The sequence below is a fragment of the Hypanus sabinus genome, chromosome 17 (assembly GCF_030144855.1).
Source record: "Hypanus sabinus isolate sHypSab1 chromosome 17, sHypSab1.hap1, whole genome shotgun sequence".
Classification (NCBI taxonomy): Eukaryota; Metazoa; Chordata; class Chondrichthyes; order Myliobatiformes; family Dasyatidae; genus Hypanus; species Hypanus sabinus.
In genome coordinates, this window is record NC_082722.1 from 17,206,708 (window position 1) to 17,225,910 (window position 19,203).

General features: G+C 43.7%; 1 protein-coding gene across 3 annotated transcripts in view; it reads right to left on the reverse strand.

Moving 5' to 3' along the window:
- Nucleotides 1–19,203, reverse strand: part of gnao1a (guanine nucleotide binding protein (G protein), alpha activating activity polypeptide O, a) — a 282,074-nt gene that overhangs the window by 82,365 nt on the left and 180,506 nt on the right. For all 3 annotated transcript variants that reach the window (XM_059992618.1, XM_059992619.1, XM_059992617.1), the window contains exon 4: nucleotides 10,370–10,530. In XM_059992618.1, the coding sequence (XP_059848601.1) occupies nucleotides 10,370–10,530 (161 nt within the window). The remainder of the gene's footprint in view (nucleotides 1–10,369; nucleotides 10,531–19,203) is intronic.

The following is a 19,203-nucleotide window of genomic DNA, read 5'->3' on the forward strand; positions in this document are numbered from 1 at the left end:
GAGTTCCCCTGTTGGTATTAGGTAAAGGTCAGGGAATGTGATGTATAATATCCTCAATCCCGGCTGATAGGAGCTGGTGAACGATTGGATCAGCCGTTAATTACCTGTGCCCTCCTGGGCAGCACAAATAACTATCACTGTACGAACAGGGGAAACATGAGTCATATCTCCTTGGCCAGCAGAGTCCAGGTCCAGAAACGCAAGCTAGAACAGCTAGTCATGTACCAAAAATTAACCCGAGAGGGAAATAAAATATTATAAACATTTAAATATGCTTTTCTGTTAAACCACTGGCATGGATACAACCCAGTCCATCAATGGTAAAACTCTCCTCACCATTGAGCACATCTACATGAAGCACTGTTGCAAAAAAGCAGCATCTATCATCGGGGACCCCCACCACCCAGGCCAAGCTCCCCTCTCACTGCAGCCATCAGGAAGCAAGTGCCTCAAGCTCACATCACCAGGTTCAAGGACAGTTATTAACCCTCTACCACCTGAACTAAACTTCACTTGCCCCATCACTGAACTGTTCCACAATGTATGGACTCACTTCCAAGAACTCTTCATCTCATGTTTTCAGTATTTATTGTATATCTATCTATCTATCTATCTATCTATTTATCTATCTATCTATCTATCTATCTATCTATCTATCTATCTATCTATCTATCTATCTATCTATCTATCTATCTATCTATCTCAGCTCAGGCTAGTAAAACCTGAGGTATGGGCATAGCCAAGCTCACTCATTTCTCAATTGCTAGGAACTTTCAGCCTGTTCTAGTGGTGTTTAGTATTGTGGCTTTCTGGAGATTTACTTAAATATTGCTGTGTAGGTCTGATTGTTTAATGCTATTGTGTAGTGACTTAGGGATGATACCAGTTGTAGATATTACCTGTTCATGTTCCATAGTCTTTCAATTTCCTCTTTTAATCCAGCATATTACTGATGTTTTTCGCTTACTGATTTCTGTGTTATGTCTGTTTGCAATGGTTCTATCTATTAAGTAAGTTGTTCTTCCTTGTTTATCCTGTAATATTATATCCAGACAGCTCTTATGGATTGTCCTCTTTGTAATAATGGATTGGTTTGTAGGAGTCTGACTTTAAAACTGGATCAGGTTTGTATTCATAGCAAGGTATGGTGTCTCGTATGGGCTTGTACCTTAAGGCAAAATTTTGGAGAATGATGTTTGCCACTTAATTGTGCTTGCATACATAATCAGATCGAGTTAAACAGCTGCAGGATCCTGCAATGTGTTGGATAGTTTCTGGTTTCTCTTGGCAGTTTCAGCATTAATTGTCTTGAATTTGTTGGTCCTTCACTATGTATGTTTGCGAATTTTTTTGGTGTTAACCACCTGGTCCTGTATTGCCACAAGGAGCCCGCCTGTTCCTTGGAAGACATCTCCAATATCTGAGCCAGGTGTTCAACACTTCCTCATTGACACCTAGTTTGTTTAGATCATTGGGAGGTTTTCTATGGAGGGTCATGATCTTCCATTGGTTAACTTTTTCTTCTGGGTGATATTTTTTCATATTTCTGGGCTCTGCTTTCATTTACATTTAGTGATGTATACTTCATATCCTCGCAGGGAATGTTGAATCCTGTTTTCATTGATGAAAGTATATCCTTAATAGTTTGATCTAATTGTTGTGTAAATAATTTAAGTCTATTATTCCACTTCCTCCTCTGTCCTCAGCAGAGTTAATCTTTTTTTTTCTTTTTTTTCTTAAATAAAAATTTCAATTCACCGAGAGTGGCCTCAACTTTAATTAAAAAAATTATTTTGATTTTAAGATGGAGAAAAAACGCATACTGGCCACAAACGCACGGAAAAAACCACCAGCCAATAGCAGTGTTAATCTAAATGAGTTCAAGTGTACATAGTGTTTTCTAAAATTTATCATTTCAGTTCTTAATTTTCTTTGTAAATTTTGCAGATCAGTTTTGGACCAAGAATATGTTAATATGGATATAGCGAACAAACTAGTTCATTGCCCTCGTTATATTTTTACTATAGAGCTCTGTTTGGCAGATTTTCTTAAGCCTTGAAGTAAATTCTGTTGATAGTTCTCCCTTTATCGCAGTATGATCTAGTTTCCTTGCTTGCTGTTAGCTCAGATACTAGATGTTTCATATTCATTCATCGGTTGTATTGTATCCTGCTGTTCTTTTATATTCTATTGCACCTTTCTTTCTGTTTAATGTTCTGCACTTAGCTGGTCCAAAGTTCATATTTACATCTTTAGAACAGTGGTCCCCAACCACTGGGCCGCGAGGAAACTATATGAGTCAGCTGCACCTTTCCTCATTCCCTGTCACGCCCACTGTTGAACTTGAACGCACGTGAGGTCATCGGTCACCTAAACGCAGTGATACCCTCTCGCCAGGGATCACTGGTTGGCCTCGGGTAACCAGCCGGCTTGTGCGGCCGACAAGAAGTGCTGCTGGTACCGGCCTGGAGCACGGACAAATGGGCGCCGTCTCTAAACCTGTTTAGCACACCGAATGTTCGTGGGGAACCTGGTGCTAAAATATTCGCAGACGACCTAATTCGGGCTCAGGGTTTTGTAAGTAGCAGAGCAGCTACCTCGCTGTGATCTACTGAAAGTCATCCCTGGAGACAAACTTTTGCCGGCCGATAGATCCTACCTACCTACCTATGGGGGGGGGGGCCCTGTTGCACTCCTTGGTCGGCTGCTCTCTCCGGACTGGGACCGCCGCAGCCCCGACATGGGGAGCTCCAGCCCTTACCTTGACCTCTCACCCCACCCATGACCAGCTGCACCTGGCCGAGTAGTCTGGCGGCGGGCAGGCAGGAGGCTGGGGTTTGGGCCTGGGCCTGGAGGCTGTCTAATGAGGCAATGAACCCCTCAAAACTGCTTCGGTACCTTGTCCAAGAACCCTGCACTTAAAGACAAACCCGTTGAGTTTTTTCAGCAGAAAAAATGTGAGCAAGCGGGACAGAAGCAAGTGCTGAGAGCCACGAAAACTAAATTGTGGAATAGACTGGACATAAGGAACCCCCTTCGAATATTGCTGTCTCCCATCACCCCTTGATGGGACTGTCTTGTTGCAGGCTCCTACTGATTCAATAATATTGGTGTGTTGCAATGATTCTATATGTTTATATGAGGAAAATATGCGCTATGTGTTTAATATCCAAATGTTACTTAAAATGTTATGATGCTATTTACTTATAAGTGACTTATAATTGACTTATCACTATATTGATGCAAGGAAAATATTGTTTTAATATTGTGTTTAATATTAAATTTGTTATTTAGAAATGAAATTGAGTGTATTAGCCACTTATAAGTGCCTTATAGTTGACTTACCACCTATATCCTGGTTGTCATTAACACTTCCCCCCGTTGGCTGATCCGCAAGAATATTGTCAATATTAAACCAGACCGCGATGCAAGAAAGGTTGGTGACCCCTGCTTTAGAATATACAGTAGTTCTACCACTTGAATTAATTACTTTAGCTTTACGGATGAAAGAGTGTATAATTTCAAATTGTCTATATATATCCTCGGGGTTTGATTTAGAATTACGGAATCTATTATCAGTTGTTCTTCACATCCTTTTATACCCTTACGGCATCCTTTCTGCTCTTCTGTCAGTAAGTGAGGGGTGATTAGTTGCGAGATGCATGATGTTAGAAATTTATATAGAGTTTGTAAACAAGCCAATATTTGGATTCTCTTTTAAGCAAGAGATATGTTTTACCTTCCTTCATAAATTTGGGCACTTTTTTTGGGATTTTTGAGAAAATCGTTCGTATGTATGGATTAAGGCAAGTAAAATTTTTACACCAATAATTATGAATATTATCACTGCTGGTACATTTCCAGCAGTAGTGTGGGTATTTTTATAACCGTTTTTAAGCATATCCATTGTAACTTCAGGTGAGTGCATGCTTTCAGTCGTGTGTGAGTGCGTTTCTTGTCCTCCCTAATCCAGCTTGCTTCTTGATTGTGCATCACCCTGTTTGACCAGATTATTAGACCAAAAGTTAATTATTTCTGTGTTTGTTGGTAATTCTGTGCTAGGGTTGGTGCATTTTGGTGCGCCAAATTTAGTTTCAATGTCCTGTATAAACTTTTTTCATTGCCCTTGAACTGATAATTCTGTTTTCTTCAGCTGGTGCACTTCATATACTCTGTCTCTTTAGTCGGGCTCTGTATGCACTGAGCTTTTGTTTTAGTGTGTGTGAACTCTACAGTGCTCTTGTTAGCTTTATTGCATCCTTACTATTTGCTTTGCTTAGCTTTTCCCTTAACTTTCTCAATTATTATTATTTCTTTATTTTGTATTTACACAGTTTGTTGTCTTTTGCATACTGGTTGTGTGTCCTGCTGGTGCGGTCTTTCATTGATTCTATTATGAAAGAATAATATTGATTAATATAATTAATATAATTGTGGGCTGTCCCCAGCACGTATTTGGACTCTTCATGCCCACAAGAAAATGAATCTCAGGGTTGTATATGGTGAATTATTTGTACACTGATATTAAATTTACTTTGAACAAAAATTAAAGCCCAGGCGCAATGAAATTCCACACTTCTACAAGTTAATTATCAGTGCCAGAGAGTTTGTTTGGCAGCAGTTCAAAATTCACAGTGCCATTTGAGACTCTTCACATAATGAAACAGGCCATGTCCAAATACATGAGGACCTGGGTAGTATCCAGGCCTGGGCCCATGGGTGGCAAGTACCTTTTGCCAGACAATGAACAATGAACAGTATGGCGGCATAAAATGGACGTCACAGTAGCATAGTGGTTAGCATAACGTTTTACAGCACCAATGATCGGGGATCAATCCCCATTGCCGCCTGTAAGCAGTTTGTACCTTCTCCCCGTGACCGCGTGGGTTTTCTCTAGTTGTTCCAAGTCCAATGATGTACTTGTAGGGTGTGGGAATGCCATGTTGGTGCTGTAAGCATGGTGACGCTTGTGGGCTGTCCCCAGCACGCATTTGGACTATGCTGGCCGTTGATGCATTGCATGTTTCAATGTACGTGTGGCACTTAATACTAATATTATTTCCCCACTATTAATACGCTGGGTGTTACTGTTGACCAGAAGTTGGATGGGAGCAGACACTCACAGAAAGCTTTTTCAAGAGCAGGTCACAGAGAGGGATTCCTGTGGGATGTGACTCACCTCCTGACTTCCTAAAGCCCGTTCACCATCTACAAGATTCAAGTCTGGAAATATAATGGGATACTCTCCATTGTCTGGATGAATTCTGCTTCAGCAACTCATGAAACTGAAAGAGGACCTAATCTGACAGCCAAGAACACTCTTTATACATCACCTTCCAAACCCACGATTTCTATTGTTCTGGAACAGAGGTTCCCAACCTTTTTTTGCCATGGACCAATACCAGTGAGCAAGGGGTCCGTGGACCCCAGGCTGGGACCCCCTGCTCTAGAAGAACAAAGGCAACAAAAACACGGTGATATTGTTACTTGGAACTCACACGCTATCTTGACTTGGAAACACATTTCTGTTCCTTCAGCATCACAAGATCAAGACTCTGGATCTCTGTCCCTATCCATACCCATTCCCATGGTTTGCAAAGCTTCAGGAAGTCAGCTCACCGCCACCTTCTCAACACAATAAGACCATAAGACGTAGGAGCAGAATTAGGCTATTGAGTCTGCACCATTATTCTATCATGGCTGATTTATTATCCCTCTCAACTCCATTCTCCTGCCTCCTCCCCGTAACCTTCGACATCCTAGGGAAGGAAACTAAAAGCTGGCTGAGCTGTGAAGCCCACATCCTGTGAATGAATACAAGTATAGGGAGAAACCACTTCCTAACCTCAGCGTTTTTGACAAGTTTACTGGCTAAGTGCACTATTTCATGTACCCCACATCTCTAAGTGGCTCGATAAAAAAAGCAAGCAACTGGGAGAGCACCGTGGAGGTCTGCCCATCCCAGTGCTGCAGATGCTGGAAGCTGGAGTGACGTTTGCCCCTAGTGAGAGGCAACAGCCTCAGCACCGTTTCTGCTGCAAAGAATGGGAGTCACATGACAAGGCCAGTGTGGCTGTGGTTAAATTTGGGGTGCCGACTTTTTCCCCGTAAACTAGGATTTCCTGGCAGCCTCCGAGATCCTAGGGTCTGATACGACCACTTCCTTGGGATGTGTTCCAGCCTCACCCATAAGCCTGCATGAGGAACTCGCTGTCTAATTAAGAGACAAAAAGACTGCATACCCAACGCTAGCTCCAATCAATGTTGTTGCGGGGGATTCTGTTAATTGACGTCACGCCAAGTGCATCTGTTCCACAATTTCACTCAGTAGCTAAAGCACTAACAGGAGCCTCTGCAATGCGATTATCACAGCGGCAGATTTTTAAACTATTTTTAACTGGATTGGACATTTTGGGTCAATAACATTTCATCACCACTGCCATCATAGAGACCATCCTCACATCAGGCTTGATGTGGCATCCTCTCACAGTGTACAGACGCTAGTGAAATGTCAGGTGGGCAGGAAGGGCCACTCGCTGTGGTCTCCATCATTGCAGCATTCCTATGTGTCCCGGACAAAGAAACAGACAGGTAACACTACCCACCAGCAAACCGCCTTCTCCAAAAGCTCCCTTCTGGAAAACACTGTAGGGCTATTAAAACAAAAACCATGTCATCGTAAAATTTTCTTCCCCCAGGCAGTTAATCTGTTTAACCATTCTAGTTAGCCTCCCCGCCCCTCTATTAGCTCAGTCACTGAACTGCAAACACCTTAAACTACTTTTTTATGTGTACAACGTAAAATACATTATGTAATTGTATTTATGTGTATTTTATTCCTTATCCGTACTTTAATCTCTATCTTTATTTTATACAATTCATTATTCTTTATAACTGTTGAATGTTGTTGTTTTTTGTTGCATGTCATGCCAACACACCACCGCAAATTCCTAATACGTGTAAATGTATTTGGAAAATAAAGTTGATCTTTGATCCGAATCCGATGGACAGGCAATGTGCTGACAAGTTAACCCCCTTCCCCTTGGAGGATGCTTCCTGAACTATGGAATGTTTTCACACTTTTTGTTTTTACTTAGTATTTCCAACATCCGTGGTCTTTTGCCTTTTGAGGCTAGTGAGCAGATGAAAATGGGAAGGGTGGTTCAGGAGCATCAATGAGCAAACAGTTGACGATTCTGGCTGAGATTCTTCAGCAAGAGTCCCGCCAAAATCGTTGACTGTTTGCTCAGCAGGAGTCCTGCTGAAGGGTCTTGGCCCAAAATGTTGACTGTCTTTTCCAGAGATGCTGCCTGGCCTGCTAAGTTCCTCCAGCACTTTGTGTGTGTTGCTTGGATTTCCAGCATCTGCAGACTTCCTCTTGTTTGTGACCGCCCCCTCCACGTCACCACCACAGCTCACCAACAACACCTGGTGGCACCAGCTGGACACTGCAGGAGCCTGATGTACCAGCAGGGGGCGGTAACTGCACTCTAGATTGTTTTCCATTACCCCCAATGGAGGAGATGCCAAATGGCTGCCATTTCACTATCACTGTTTTTATTCTGTCACACAAGGCCAAAAACCATTCACCAATTTCTATTTTGCCATTTGTGTTTCCTTGACTTACCTTTTCTGTAGTAAATTCAAAACAGTTCTGAATTTCACCACCAAAGCCAAGAGAAGGTTTAAAAATAGGAGTGGGATTGGCCTGAGCTGGTCACCATCTCCCAGAAACAAGCATTAGTGTGGGGAAAGGTCCAGATTGGTGGGATTAAAGTGGACAGCTTTAAATTCCTAAAATCTCCCCACAGTCTTTCTTCTCCCTGCTAATCCTTGACTGGGTTCCCTCTGCTGGTTACTCACATCCTGTAGGTTGCTTGTTTCATCTATCCTATTCCTTTGATTATATCTACGTCATCTAGTTCCCCCATCTGCAGACTTGGTTAATAGCCCAGATTTTGGAACTGCTCAGGTTGTGTTTAACTCTAATATACTGAGCCGTACAGCACAGGCATTGTCCCTTTGGCCCAGCTGGTTTATGGTGACTGAGATGTCCATCCAATCTACTCCCTTTCCCCATGTCTGGTTCATAACCTTCTAACCTTTCCAGTCCATGTATCTGTCTTTTCAAAGTTGTTAGTGTACCTGCCTCAGCCACTTCCTCTGGTAGCTCATTCCACGTGTGGACTATCCTACATGCAGAGAGGTTCCAATTATACCCTTCCTCCATCACCCTAAAGCTCTGCCCTCCCCAGCCCTGAGAACAAGACAGAGTGCGTTCGCCCTATCTACCTCCCTCAAACCATCACTGGAGAATCACTGGACTCCTTGTGTAGATCGCCCTGCAATGACATGGAGCCTCCTACCCCCACGTGAACCTCAGCAGCTGTCCATACACTGACCCAAGCACGGAAAAGGCCCTTTGTCCTACAATGTCGAGTCAGGAATCAAACTGCACTAGCCCATCTGCTTACACAATGTCCACATCCTTCCATTTCTTGTATATTCAAGTGCCTATCCAAGAGCCTCTTGATTGCTTCTATCATATTTGTCTTCAACACCAGACACCCATCACTCTCTGTGTAAAATCAAATGTCTCATTGATCCCCCTCACACTTACCCCCTCTGGTATGAGGCATTTCCCCCGTGGTATGAGGCATTTCGATTCCGGGAGATAAATACTGACTGTCTATACCTCTCATACTCTCATAAACCTCTATTAGAGAATCCAAGTTTAAATGTCTCCGTATAGCACATGCCCTCCAATCCAGGCAGCATCCTGTTAAATCCAAAGCCTCTGTACCCTTCCTATAATGAGGCGGCCAGAGCTGAATGAAATACTTCAGATGTATAACTGGAGTTTTATAAATCTGCAACAGAACTTCCCGACACTGCAACTCCACTCTACTAATAAAGGCAAGTATGCCACATACCTTCTTTACCACCCTACCAACCTGTGTAGCCAGTTTCAGGTCCATCTACAACTAGCTGCAGCTTGTAGATCCTGAATGGGTTTATTTCTGAGATGCTCCAAAAGCTGAGACCATGCACTTGGAGTGCTGCCAGAAGAAAGCCACGTCCATCTGCAAGGACCCCCACAACCAGGCCATGCCCTTCTCATTACTACCATCTGGCAGGAGGTACAGGAGCCTAGCTCCCACACCAGCAGGTTCAGGACCAGTTATTACCCTACAACCATCAGGCTCCTGAACCAGCATGGGTAACTTCACTCACCACTACCCTGAACTAATTCTACAACCTACAAAGACTCTTTACAACTCCTGTTCTCTGTGTTATTTTTATTTCCAGTTTGTTCCCTTTTGCCTGTTGATTGCCTGTCAGTCTTTGTTTATCTATGTATAGTTTTTCATATAATTCTATTGAATTTCTTTTTTCCCGTAAATGCTTGCAAGAAAATGAATCTCAAGTAAGTGTATGGTGACATATATGTACTTTGTTAATAAATTTACTTTTAACTTTAAATCTTTGAACCAGCATCCAGGAACTAGACCAGTACCCGAGCTTGATAGTTCACCGATCCCATAAAGTTCCTGACCTCCGAGACATGTCTCTCCCAGTCTTCCACCTCTCCCTCTTTCAGACCTGTTCCACCCAGGGCACCTTCCATTACACACAAAATGCTGCAGGCCCACCCAGGGCACCTTCCGTTACACACAAAATGCTGCAGGCCCACCCAGGGCACCTTCCGTTACACACAAAATGCTGCAGGCCCACCCAGGGCACCTTCCGTTACACACAAAATGCTGCAGGCCTACCCAGGGCACCTTCCGTTACACACAAGATGCTGCAGGCCCACCCAGGGCACCTTCCGTACACACAAAATGCTGCAGGCCCACCCAGGGCACCTTCCGTTACACACAAGATGCTGCAGGCCCACCCAGGGCACCTTCCGTTACACACAAAATGCTGCAGGCCCACCCAGGGCACCTTCCATTACACACAAAATGCTGGAGGAACTCAGCAGGTGGAGAGGTGGAGAAGAATAAACCGTTAACTTCTCAAAGTTCAAAGTAAATTCATTATCAATCAACCATATAGAGTGTGTTACCATATACTAATACATTTTCTAACAGGCATTTACATGGAAAAAGAAATGTAATAGAACTTACTAATAGAATTTGGTAATAGAATTGGTCATTTCGTTACCCATTTCCTCCAGCCTAGATGGGGTACTGTCATGTTTTGTTTTCATGTTTCCACACTTTACATGCTTCCCAAGCTGAGATGTGAGGCTGAAGTTGATGAGCTGTGTCCATTCCCTGGGACTGACACTGCCCACTGGAGTATCCCCACACACCCCAGATCAAAGGTGAACTCTACATGTGTCATCAATAGAGTGAATACTCACTATTGTGCCGAGTCATTAAGCTGGTATTCACGGGAGCGGCTGAAGCATTCCACTACCCCGGAATCAGTCCAAATTCGCTTCATGGCGCCCAGCAGCTCTGGGGAGAATGGCTCTGTATCCTCCATTCGACTCACAACATCGCACACCATCTTGGCATCGGCCTGGGGGAGAATAAAACCTTTCAGTGCAAGACAGCAGCAAACCAAATCAGCAAGGCAAAGTAACAAGCCAATCACATTATGGGAAAAGACAGAAACAGACCATTCAGATCATGGTAAAGGTGATCAGTGAGCGAATCACATCGCGGGAAAGCAGTGTCAAAATCAATCAGGCTATGGTCAGGATGAGCAATGAGCCAATCACATTGTGGGAACGAACAGCATCAAGGCCATTGGGTCAAGAGAAGGAAGAGTAACAAGGTAATCACATTGTCAATGCTCTTCAGCAAGCCAGTGCCTTTTTCCATGATCGGCAGCAGCCCTCCAGCACCCATTTAGAGAGCCAGAGATCGGGAATTGCTGGCCTAGTTTGCCAGCCTAAATGGTGGGAGAGTCACTGGAAAACCATCAAAGGCTGGAACTCCGGGTGAGATTTCATCCTTAGCACAGACATCAAGTGAAGTACCACTAACTCAGAATCAACCTAACTGGTGTCCTAACTCAATTGTCAAAGGAAGGTCACCCCTGAAAAGCATTTATGCCCTCCTCTTGCTCTTTGGAGATTCCCTCCTGTCCGGTTTGTAATTTAATTCAGGTAATGTTTCCACTTACATTTCAAGCTAAAATTGCATGAGTCTTTACAGGTTGGAAAGCTTTGAACAAAGTTGCCAAAGAACATCAAAGCGCTTCACAGCACGAGTGTCTCGGTCTACTCCCGACCTGGAAAGATGGGAGCGGTTCAGAGCAACAGGTTGTCATCAATACTCTGAGGACACAACCCCCATTGGTATTTCCTCGAAACAAAGTGATATCATCTGAGAACTAGGTGTGCTCTTTCTCCCTCTTCACACACACCAACATAACCGCACGTGCGCCAACACACACACACGCACAAAGTCTTTGAAATAAAGAGACAACGATGAGAGTAAGACAGAGATCAAAGAGACAGAAGTAAAAAACCTCACTGACAGCGGACGGAATGTAATCCAGCAGGCTCCTCACCGATCACCCTTTGGTAAAGGCATGTGATGACTAAGGAAGGGAATGTGATTTGGGAAATTTGAGATTGATCACTATAACACATTCTTCTGAGTAATATCACAATTACTCAGGAATTTCACAAAGTATCATTTCAAATACTTGGATGGCACAGTTAAGTGATAAACTGTATACCTCAAACAAATTGGAACTAAAAGATTATTATTTACTAAAGCACAGATTATTCAATCTAAAGATGGAATAAGCAACAGAGTGAAGTACTAATAAACACAAGAGATTCCGCAGCAATGCACAGAAAGTGCTGGAAGAACTCAGCAGGTCAGGCAGCATCTGTGGAGAGGATTAAAGAGTCGACCTTTCAGGCCGAGGTACTTCATCAGGACTGGAAAGAAAGAGGGAAGAAGCTAGAATAAGGAGGTGAAGAGAGGGGAAGGCATCCAAGCTTGCAGATGATAGGTGAAGGGTCTCGGCCTGAAATGTTGAAACGTAGATGCTGCCTGACCTGCTGAGGTGCTGCAGTGTTTAGTGTCTGTTTAGCAGAATTAAGTGCTGTATTTACAGAGAGCTGACTGCACAAACTTCACTGAAGTTTAAACAGAAAACATGGTTTGCGCATTAAGGACAGCTGACAGCCAATGTCTGTTTAAGACAGACAGCAGCGATGATAGCAACCAGCTCAACTCCAGCAGTTAGCTGAGAGATGAAAGCAGGAGCAAGCTGCTGCAAGTAACCAAAGAGAGAGAAATAACAATAGGTAAGGCATAGAGTTAACGGCGATAATGGAAGAAAATTATTAATTTATTCAGGGAATTTAAAGTCCATCAGGCACCAAGATCTGGTAAATTTTTATGGAATGTATCTTCTCAATGTTCATCAAACTGAGATGGGGTTCCCATAACAAGATTATCCAGGGAGCTCTCTGGCCATACTCCAGAGAGTGGGCTGGGAGCGGGAAAGATGAGCGTTGCTGTTGCCTTTCAAGGTGGCAAAGACTGGAGCTGGCTTGGTTTATCCTGGTGGTCTGACCTCTCCCTTGATGAGGCTAAGCAGAAAGCTTCGGACATCTCATGCCTACCCCTTGAGGAAGAACCCACTCGGAACCAGCAGAAAATTGTCTCCAAGACCATCACTGACCTCATTAACTCTGGAGAACTCACACCCACTGCCACCAAAGTCATAGTTCCCTTATCCCACACTGCTCACTTCTACCTCCTACCCAAGATCCACAAACCAGAATGGAATTGTGTATCATACCAACTCCTGATGACTGGGTGGAGGGACAGGAGATGGAACTGAGTATCGTACCAACTCCTGATGACTGGGTCGAGGGACAGGAGATGGAACTGAGTATCATTCCAACTCCTGATGACTGGGTCGAGGGACAGGAGATGGAACTGAGTATCATTCCAATCCCTGATCACAGGGTCCAGGGACAGGAGATGGAACTGAGTATCGTACCAACTCCTGATGACTGGGTCGAGGGACAGGAGATGGAACTGAGTATCGTACCAACTCCTGATGACTGGGTCGAGGGACAGGAGATGGAACTGAGTATCATTCCAACTCCTGATGACTGGGTCGAGGGACAGGAGATGGAACTGAGTATCATTCCAATCCCTGATCACAGGGTCCAGGGACAGGAGATGGAACTGAGTATCGTACCAACTCCTGATGACTGGGTCCAGGGACAGGAGATGGAACTGAGTATCCAAAGATCACGGATTCACAGATTTATTTTATTTGTCACATGTACATCAAAACCTTCAATGAAGTGTGTTGTTTTGCATCAATCAAGTCAATGAAGAGTGCCTTAGTGTTGCTATGTTTCTGGCTTTAAGACCGCATGTCCACAACTCACTAACCCTGACCTTAATCCTTTGAAATGTGGGAGGAAACCAGAACACCTGGAGGAAACCTACGTACGAACTCCTTACGGACAGCATCCCCTGTCTTACAGCTGGTGTTGTGCTAACCACTACTGGCCAAACCAGCCCAAATATCTCCAACAGAAAAAGGGAACAGAAGGAAATTACATGAAAAATATGCTTTGGAGTAAAGAATTCAAAGCACTATTTCTGATATTATATTATGCATATTTTAAAAACTGTTCTCCAAGAGGGATACATCTTATATACAGAAAATCCCACAGCAACAGGGCAGGTAGAACAATATTGTATGAAGGTCCCGGTTTTTACCCAGTGAGCTGAACACCCACAGCTGCCTTTGCTTCTGTTAGAACATCCACCCAGAACAATTGCCTGAAAAGCTGACACATGGCTTCTAACAGACTGTTCTCTGCTTTGTTTAACTCAACAAATCTACATTATCAAATTAAAACAGGGAATTTATAAGAAAACATCCATGAGACAAAGGGACAGGCCCTGCATAGTAGGTATATGGAGCACTTATGCACAAAGAACACCCTCGGTCAGGGCTCCCCAACCTGATCCCTTGGTGAATGGCAGGGGTCCATGGCATTAAAAAGGTTGGGTACTCCTGCCTTGGGTGCTTGACAATGCACCTGGAAATGTTTATGGTGATGGATGAGTTGGTGAACAGAGGGTGTTTCATTGGCAAAAAGACTGAGTGGTGGGGCTGGGGAGATAAGGCAATTTTTCACTTGGCATCATTTTGTGATCTGCATGTGTGGTGGAGGAAGATTCAATAGGGAATGGAATTTCTATCCAAAAGTAAATGAAATGCTGGATTACAGGGAGATTGCAGGGGAGTGTTACGAATTGGATTGGTCTTTCAGAGAGTTAGCACAGGAATGATGGCCTAAAGGAGATTCTTCTGTGCAGTACCCTTCAGTGACCCCAAACCATAGAAGGCTGCTTGATTTGAAGGCAGACTGATAATCACATTGGATACTGAATCTTTAAATGCCAATTGTCCAAGCACTGTGCGTGTGTGTGCGTGTGTGTGCGCGTGTGTGTGCGTGCGTGTGTGCGCGCGAGTGTGTGTGTGTGCGTGTGCGTGTGTGCGTGCATGTGTGTGCGCGCGTGTGTGTGCGCGTGTGTGTGTGTGTGTGCGTGCGTGCGTGCGTGCATGCGTGCGTGTGTGTGTGTGTGTGTGTGTGTGTGTGTGCGTGTCCACACACAAGTATGGAATCTGGAAGCCAGGAAGTTTCCTCCACTAATACCATTTTCATGCACAAATTAGCTGAATAATTAGCACATTCAATGGGCCAAATGGCCTAATTCAGCTCCTAAATCTTGTGGTGTAAAAGCAGGTTAACCGGGGTAAGGTTGCGCTGGTGATATCCGTATTCCCCATAACAGTGATGGTGTTGTTGGGGCACTCTGTGATAGTCAGGCACTGCTGTTTCCTCCTTTACTGAGTCAGTTAGGGAACAAACTAGAATCTTTATCGAGTATCATGGTACAACAGGAAAGAGATTTCATAAAGATGTTGTATTTGCGCCAATTTGAATGGACACTGCTGACACGGAGAGCCCTGACATTACAGCGTTTTGAAACACTTTCTACCCATCACAGACTGTGCTTAAGCCAACAGGAAGTCCTCCCGCCACCTGACAGGAGCCTCAGGGTTGTACTACTACGGGTGGGTGGCTCAGGTCTCTGGGGTCGGGAGTCACAGGCATGTCTGTCACTAGCAGACAGGAATGATAACATATCAAAGACTCTGGAACAGGTACTGTATATAGATAGGAAAGGTTTAGAGGAACATGGGACTTGTTTGGATAGGGTCTCACCTGGCATGGGCAAGTTGGATGTTTCCATGCATTCCGGAGTGGGCGTTCCCACAGCTGGAGCCAACTCCGGTGCAATTCTTCCCGGGATGCCTCCTCGCCTCCCGCTCTCCTGCCATTAGCCTCACTGATAAGAGTGCTAACTCACTGTCATTGGACCTTGCGGCCTTGCCTGCCTCTCTGAAGGCTCTCTGCCTAGCACTGCGGCCACGTATTGCTGGCATCAGTCTGCCCCGTGGAGTGCGCCTCCCACTGCTGATACTCTCCTTGGGTCTGCCGGGAAATGCTAGTTGGAAACTGTATGTGTTCTGCTTTCGTGCAAGATTTCAGGACAGACCCCTCCAGATTGCTCTTTTCATTGACCATGATATTTTGTGGGGAACCTATCTGGGTTTTAATTCTACTGACAGCACAGATTAGCACAACAAAAAATAAAATCCAAGTCTTCGTGTTTCCGATCAGGTTTCAGTAATCTTGGATTACCACATATAATGATCGCTGTGAGGCCATTTAATAAGATGTCAGAATCTGCGCTTTAGTGGTATCCATGTTGTTAAAAAAATGTTATTTTGGTCAACAACTTAACTGACTTTAATGATGCATTCTCTGTATGTCTGTGAGAGCCCTCAGTTACACTGACATTTTTATTGCTGCAATTCAGCTCATTTCCAGTTTTATTTTTCACAAGGTTTGTATGTCTTATCTCAGAATTTCTGCAGAAGTGAAAAATAATAGAAGAATATTGGATGAGAAAGCGTTGAGAGGCAACACCAGCAGCAAAATACCTGCGCCATATCAAGTGGTGCAAAGCTTGAAGGAAAAAGCTAGATGTCTGTCGTCGTGCTCCATGGGAATGCGGCCTTATTAATGCTTCAGCTTCAGGGGACTGAAACAGAGCACTGGACAGGCTGCCAAGACTGAGAATACCACTCGATCCTGGACTGCCACCTGGAAGAACTTACAGAGGCACTGTCTTTGAGCTATGTTGTAATGGAGGCTTGGAATAGCATCACTATCAACCCATCTCCATGGCAACCCAGGCCTCATCCTATCATAGTTATTCCATTTGTTCTACTCTTCTCTCCCTCCACCTTCTCTGCAATTTAAACTATCTGTTATTTTTCCTCTTCCCCTCGTACGACAAAGGGTGTTTGGCCTGAAACATTAATTGTTTCTTTTTTCATGTGTCCTGCTGCATGTTTCCAGTGTTTACTGTTCTGTTTCATTCTGGAATAATCAGCAGCTCTGGACAAAAATTAAGCTTAAATGCAGAGATGAGTCTGTCTGAAAGCGTTCTGCAAGTACTAATATGTTGATGCCTTCCGAAAGGAGGTCATGCCAAGTGGCTATTCCCTCACAAGCATCAAGATGCCAGGTTACTGGGCAACAGATAAGGCTGAAGTAATGGATCATGGCTAACATCCACCTGATGACCAGCTGGTCACAGTGAACAGATGGTGAAGGGTTTTCAGTATATGATACATAACAAACACAAGAAAATAGGATCAGCAGCAGGCCTTCTCAACCCTTCAAATCTTTCCCACCATTGAATCACCTTGGCTGACTTACCCCAAGCCTCAGCTGCTTCCCTCCATGGTCCTCAATCCCCCGATCTTTCAAAAGTTTATCTACTTGTTCTTTAAATACTTCTAATGATTTCACCTCAACAAAGAAGAGAATTCTAGAGACTCACTACCATTTTGCCAAAAGAAGGTTGTCTGTGCATTGACTTTAACTGACTGGCATTTTATCTGGAAGCTAGATCCCTCATTTGATATTCTTCCCCAGGCCCCAAAAGCAAAGCTGTGAATTGTGTTGTATTGACTGCGAGAACGTGGTAAATGTGTGCATGCAGCTGAATGAATTTGCGGTGAATTGAGCCCGTGAGATGCTCTCTTTTTGTGTGGACTTTCAAATTGTATGGGACAGCTCATTGCTCCTGCTCTGTAAGATGTCCAGCATTACACTCGGTAACACGACTCAGTAAAAACATTTCATCCTGCTACTCCATTGTGGTTCTTGATCCGCACACACGTAACAAGCACTACTGCAATTGCCAACATGCACAAAAGATTTTGGGATGCCTGCATCTGTGATTGAATCTCTCTTGCCGGACAGTCTCAGAAAGTAGCACCCATTGCCCGAGTTGGGAGACTCCACACCATTCATTGTCAGTCGCGTGCCCAAGAACTTCAGGTGCCCCCAGCACATCCTCAGACTTTGTTGGTCGTTGACCCCTCAAAAAACAAAGCATTTCACTGCTGCGACTTGGAGAGTTTTGGCAGCTTGCTTGCTCAGTGATAATGAGGTACTGATACGGTAGCGTATCTGAGTGATATTGGTCTGAGACTAAAGAATCAGAAGACAATAAGACACAGGAGCAGAATTAGACCATTCAACTCATCAAGTTTGCTCCTGCATTCCGTCATGGCTGATCTTTTTTTTTAATTGATTTTTTAATGCATTTTCTACAACACTACAAGAAAAAACCCCAAAAACAAAATAGGAAATTAGTACAGTGCAAGATAAATAAATAAATTAATTAATTAAATAAATAAATACAATAGTAATATAATACAAAATAAAATAATTGAAAAAGCACCCAGGTTGAAGTCGTGTAAAGTTAGTGTCCACCCCCAACTCCTCAAAAAAACTCCAGACCAACCAAAACAAAATGTAGAAAATATAAATCAGAACATTCAAACCCCCAAAACTGTAAATACACTTGAAAACAGAAGATAATAATGCCTACTACCAAAAAAAAGCTGAAAGCAAGGGACATAAAAAAAAACTTAATTAAAAGGAAAATTATGAAAATACTCAATAAAAGGTCCCCAGATCTTATGAAACTTTATATCCGAATTAAGAATCGAATAATGAATTTTTTCAAGGTCTAAACAAGACATGATATCGTTAAGCCATTGAGCGTGCGTGGGTGGGGCAACATCTCTCCATCTAAGAAGAATTAGGCGTCTAGCCAGGAGAGAAGCAAAAGATAATATTCGACATTTAGTCTAACTCAAGCGTATATCTGTCTCACCCAAGAAACCAAACAGAGCAATTAAAGCGTTAGGTTCTAAGTGGCGATTCAGAATACAGGATAAGGTTATAAAAACATCTCTCCAAAATTTCTCTAGACTAGGACAGGTCCAATACATATGAATAAGAGAAGCCTCGCCACTTTTGCATCTATCACAAAGAGGACTAATATTAGGATAAAATCGAGATAGTTTAGATGGCTGATCTTTTATACCTCTCAACTCCATTCTTCTGCCTTCTTTGATGCCCTGACTAATCAACCTCCATTTAAAATCTGCCCAACAAAGTGGCCTCCATAGCCATCTGTGGCAATGAATTCCACAGATTCACCACCTTCTGGCTAAAGCAATTCCTCCTCATCTCTGTTCTAAAGGGACATCCTTGTATTCTGAAGCTGTGTCCTCTGATCCTAGACTCCCCAACTATAGAAAACATCCTCTTCCCGTCCACTTTATCTAGGTCTTTCAGTATTTTAAGGGTTTTGAATGGAACCCATCTCATTTTTCTAAGCTCTAGCAAGTACAGACCCAGAGCCATCAAATGCATTAGCCCTTTCATTCCTGGGATCATTCTCACGAACCCTCTTGTGAATATTCTCTGGACCTTCTCCATAGAACATTACAGCACAGAAACAGGCCTTTTGGCCCTTCTTGGCTGTGCCGAACCATTTTTCTGCCTAGTCCCACTGACCTGCACCCGGGCCATATCCCTCCAAACCCCTCTCATCCATATACCTGTCCAAGTTTTTCTTAAATGTCAAAAGTGAGCCTGCATTCACCACTTCATCTGGCAGCTCATTCCGCCCTCCCACCACTCTCTGCGTGAAGCCCCCCCAATGTTCCCTTTAAACTTCTCCCCCTTCACCCTTAACCCATGACCTCTGGTTTTTTACTTCCCCAAGCCTCAGTGGAAAAAGCTGCTTGCAA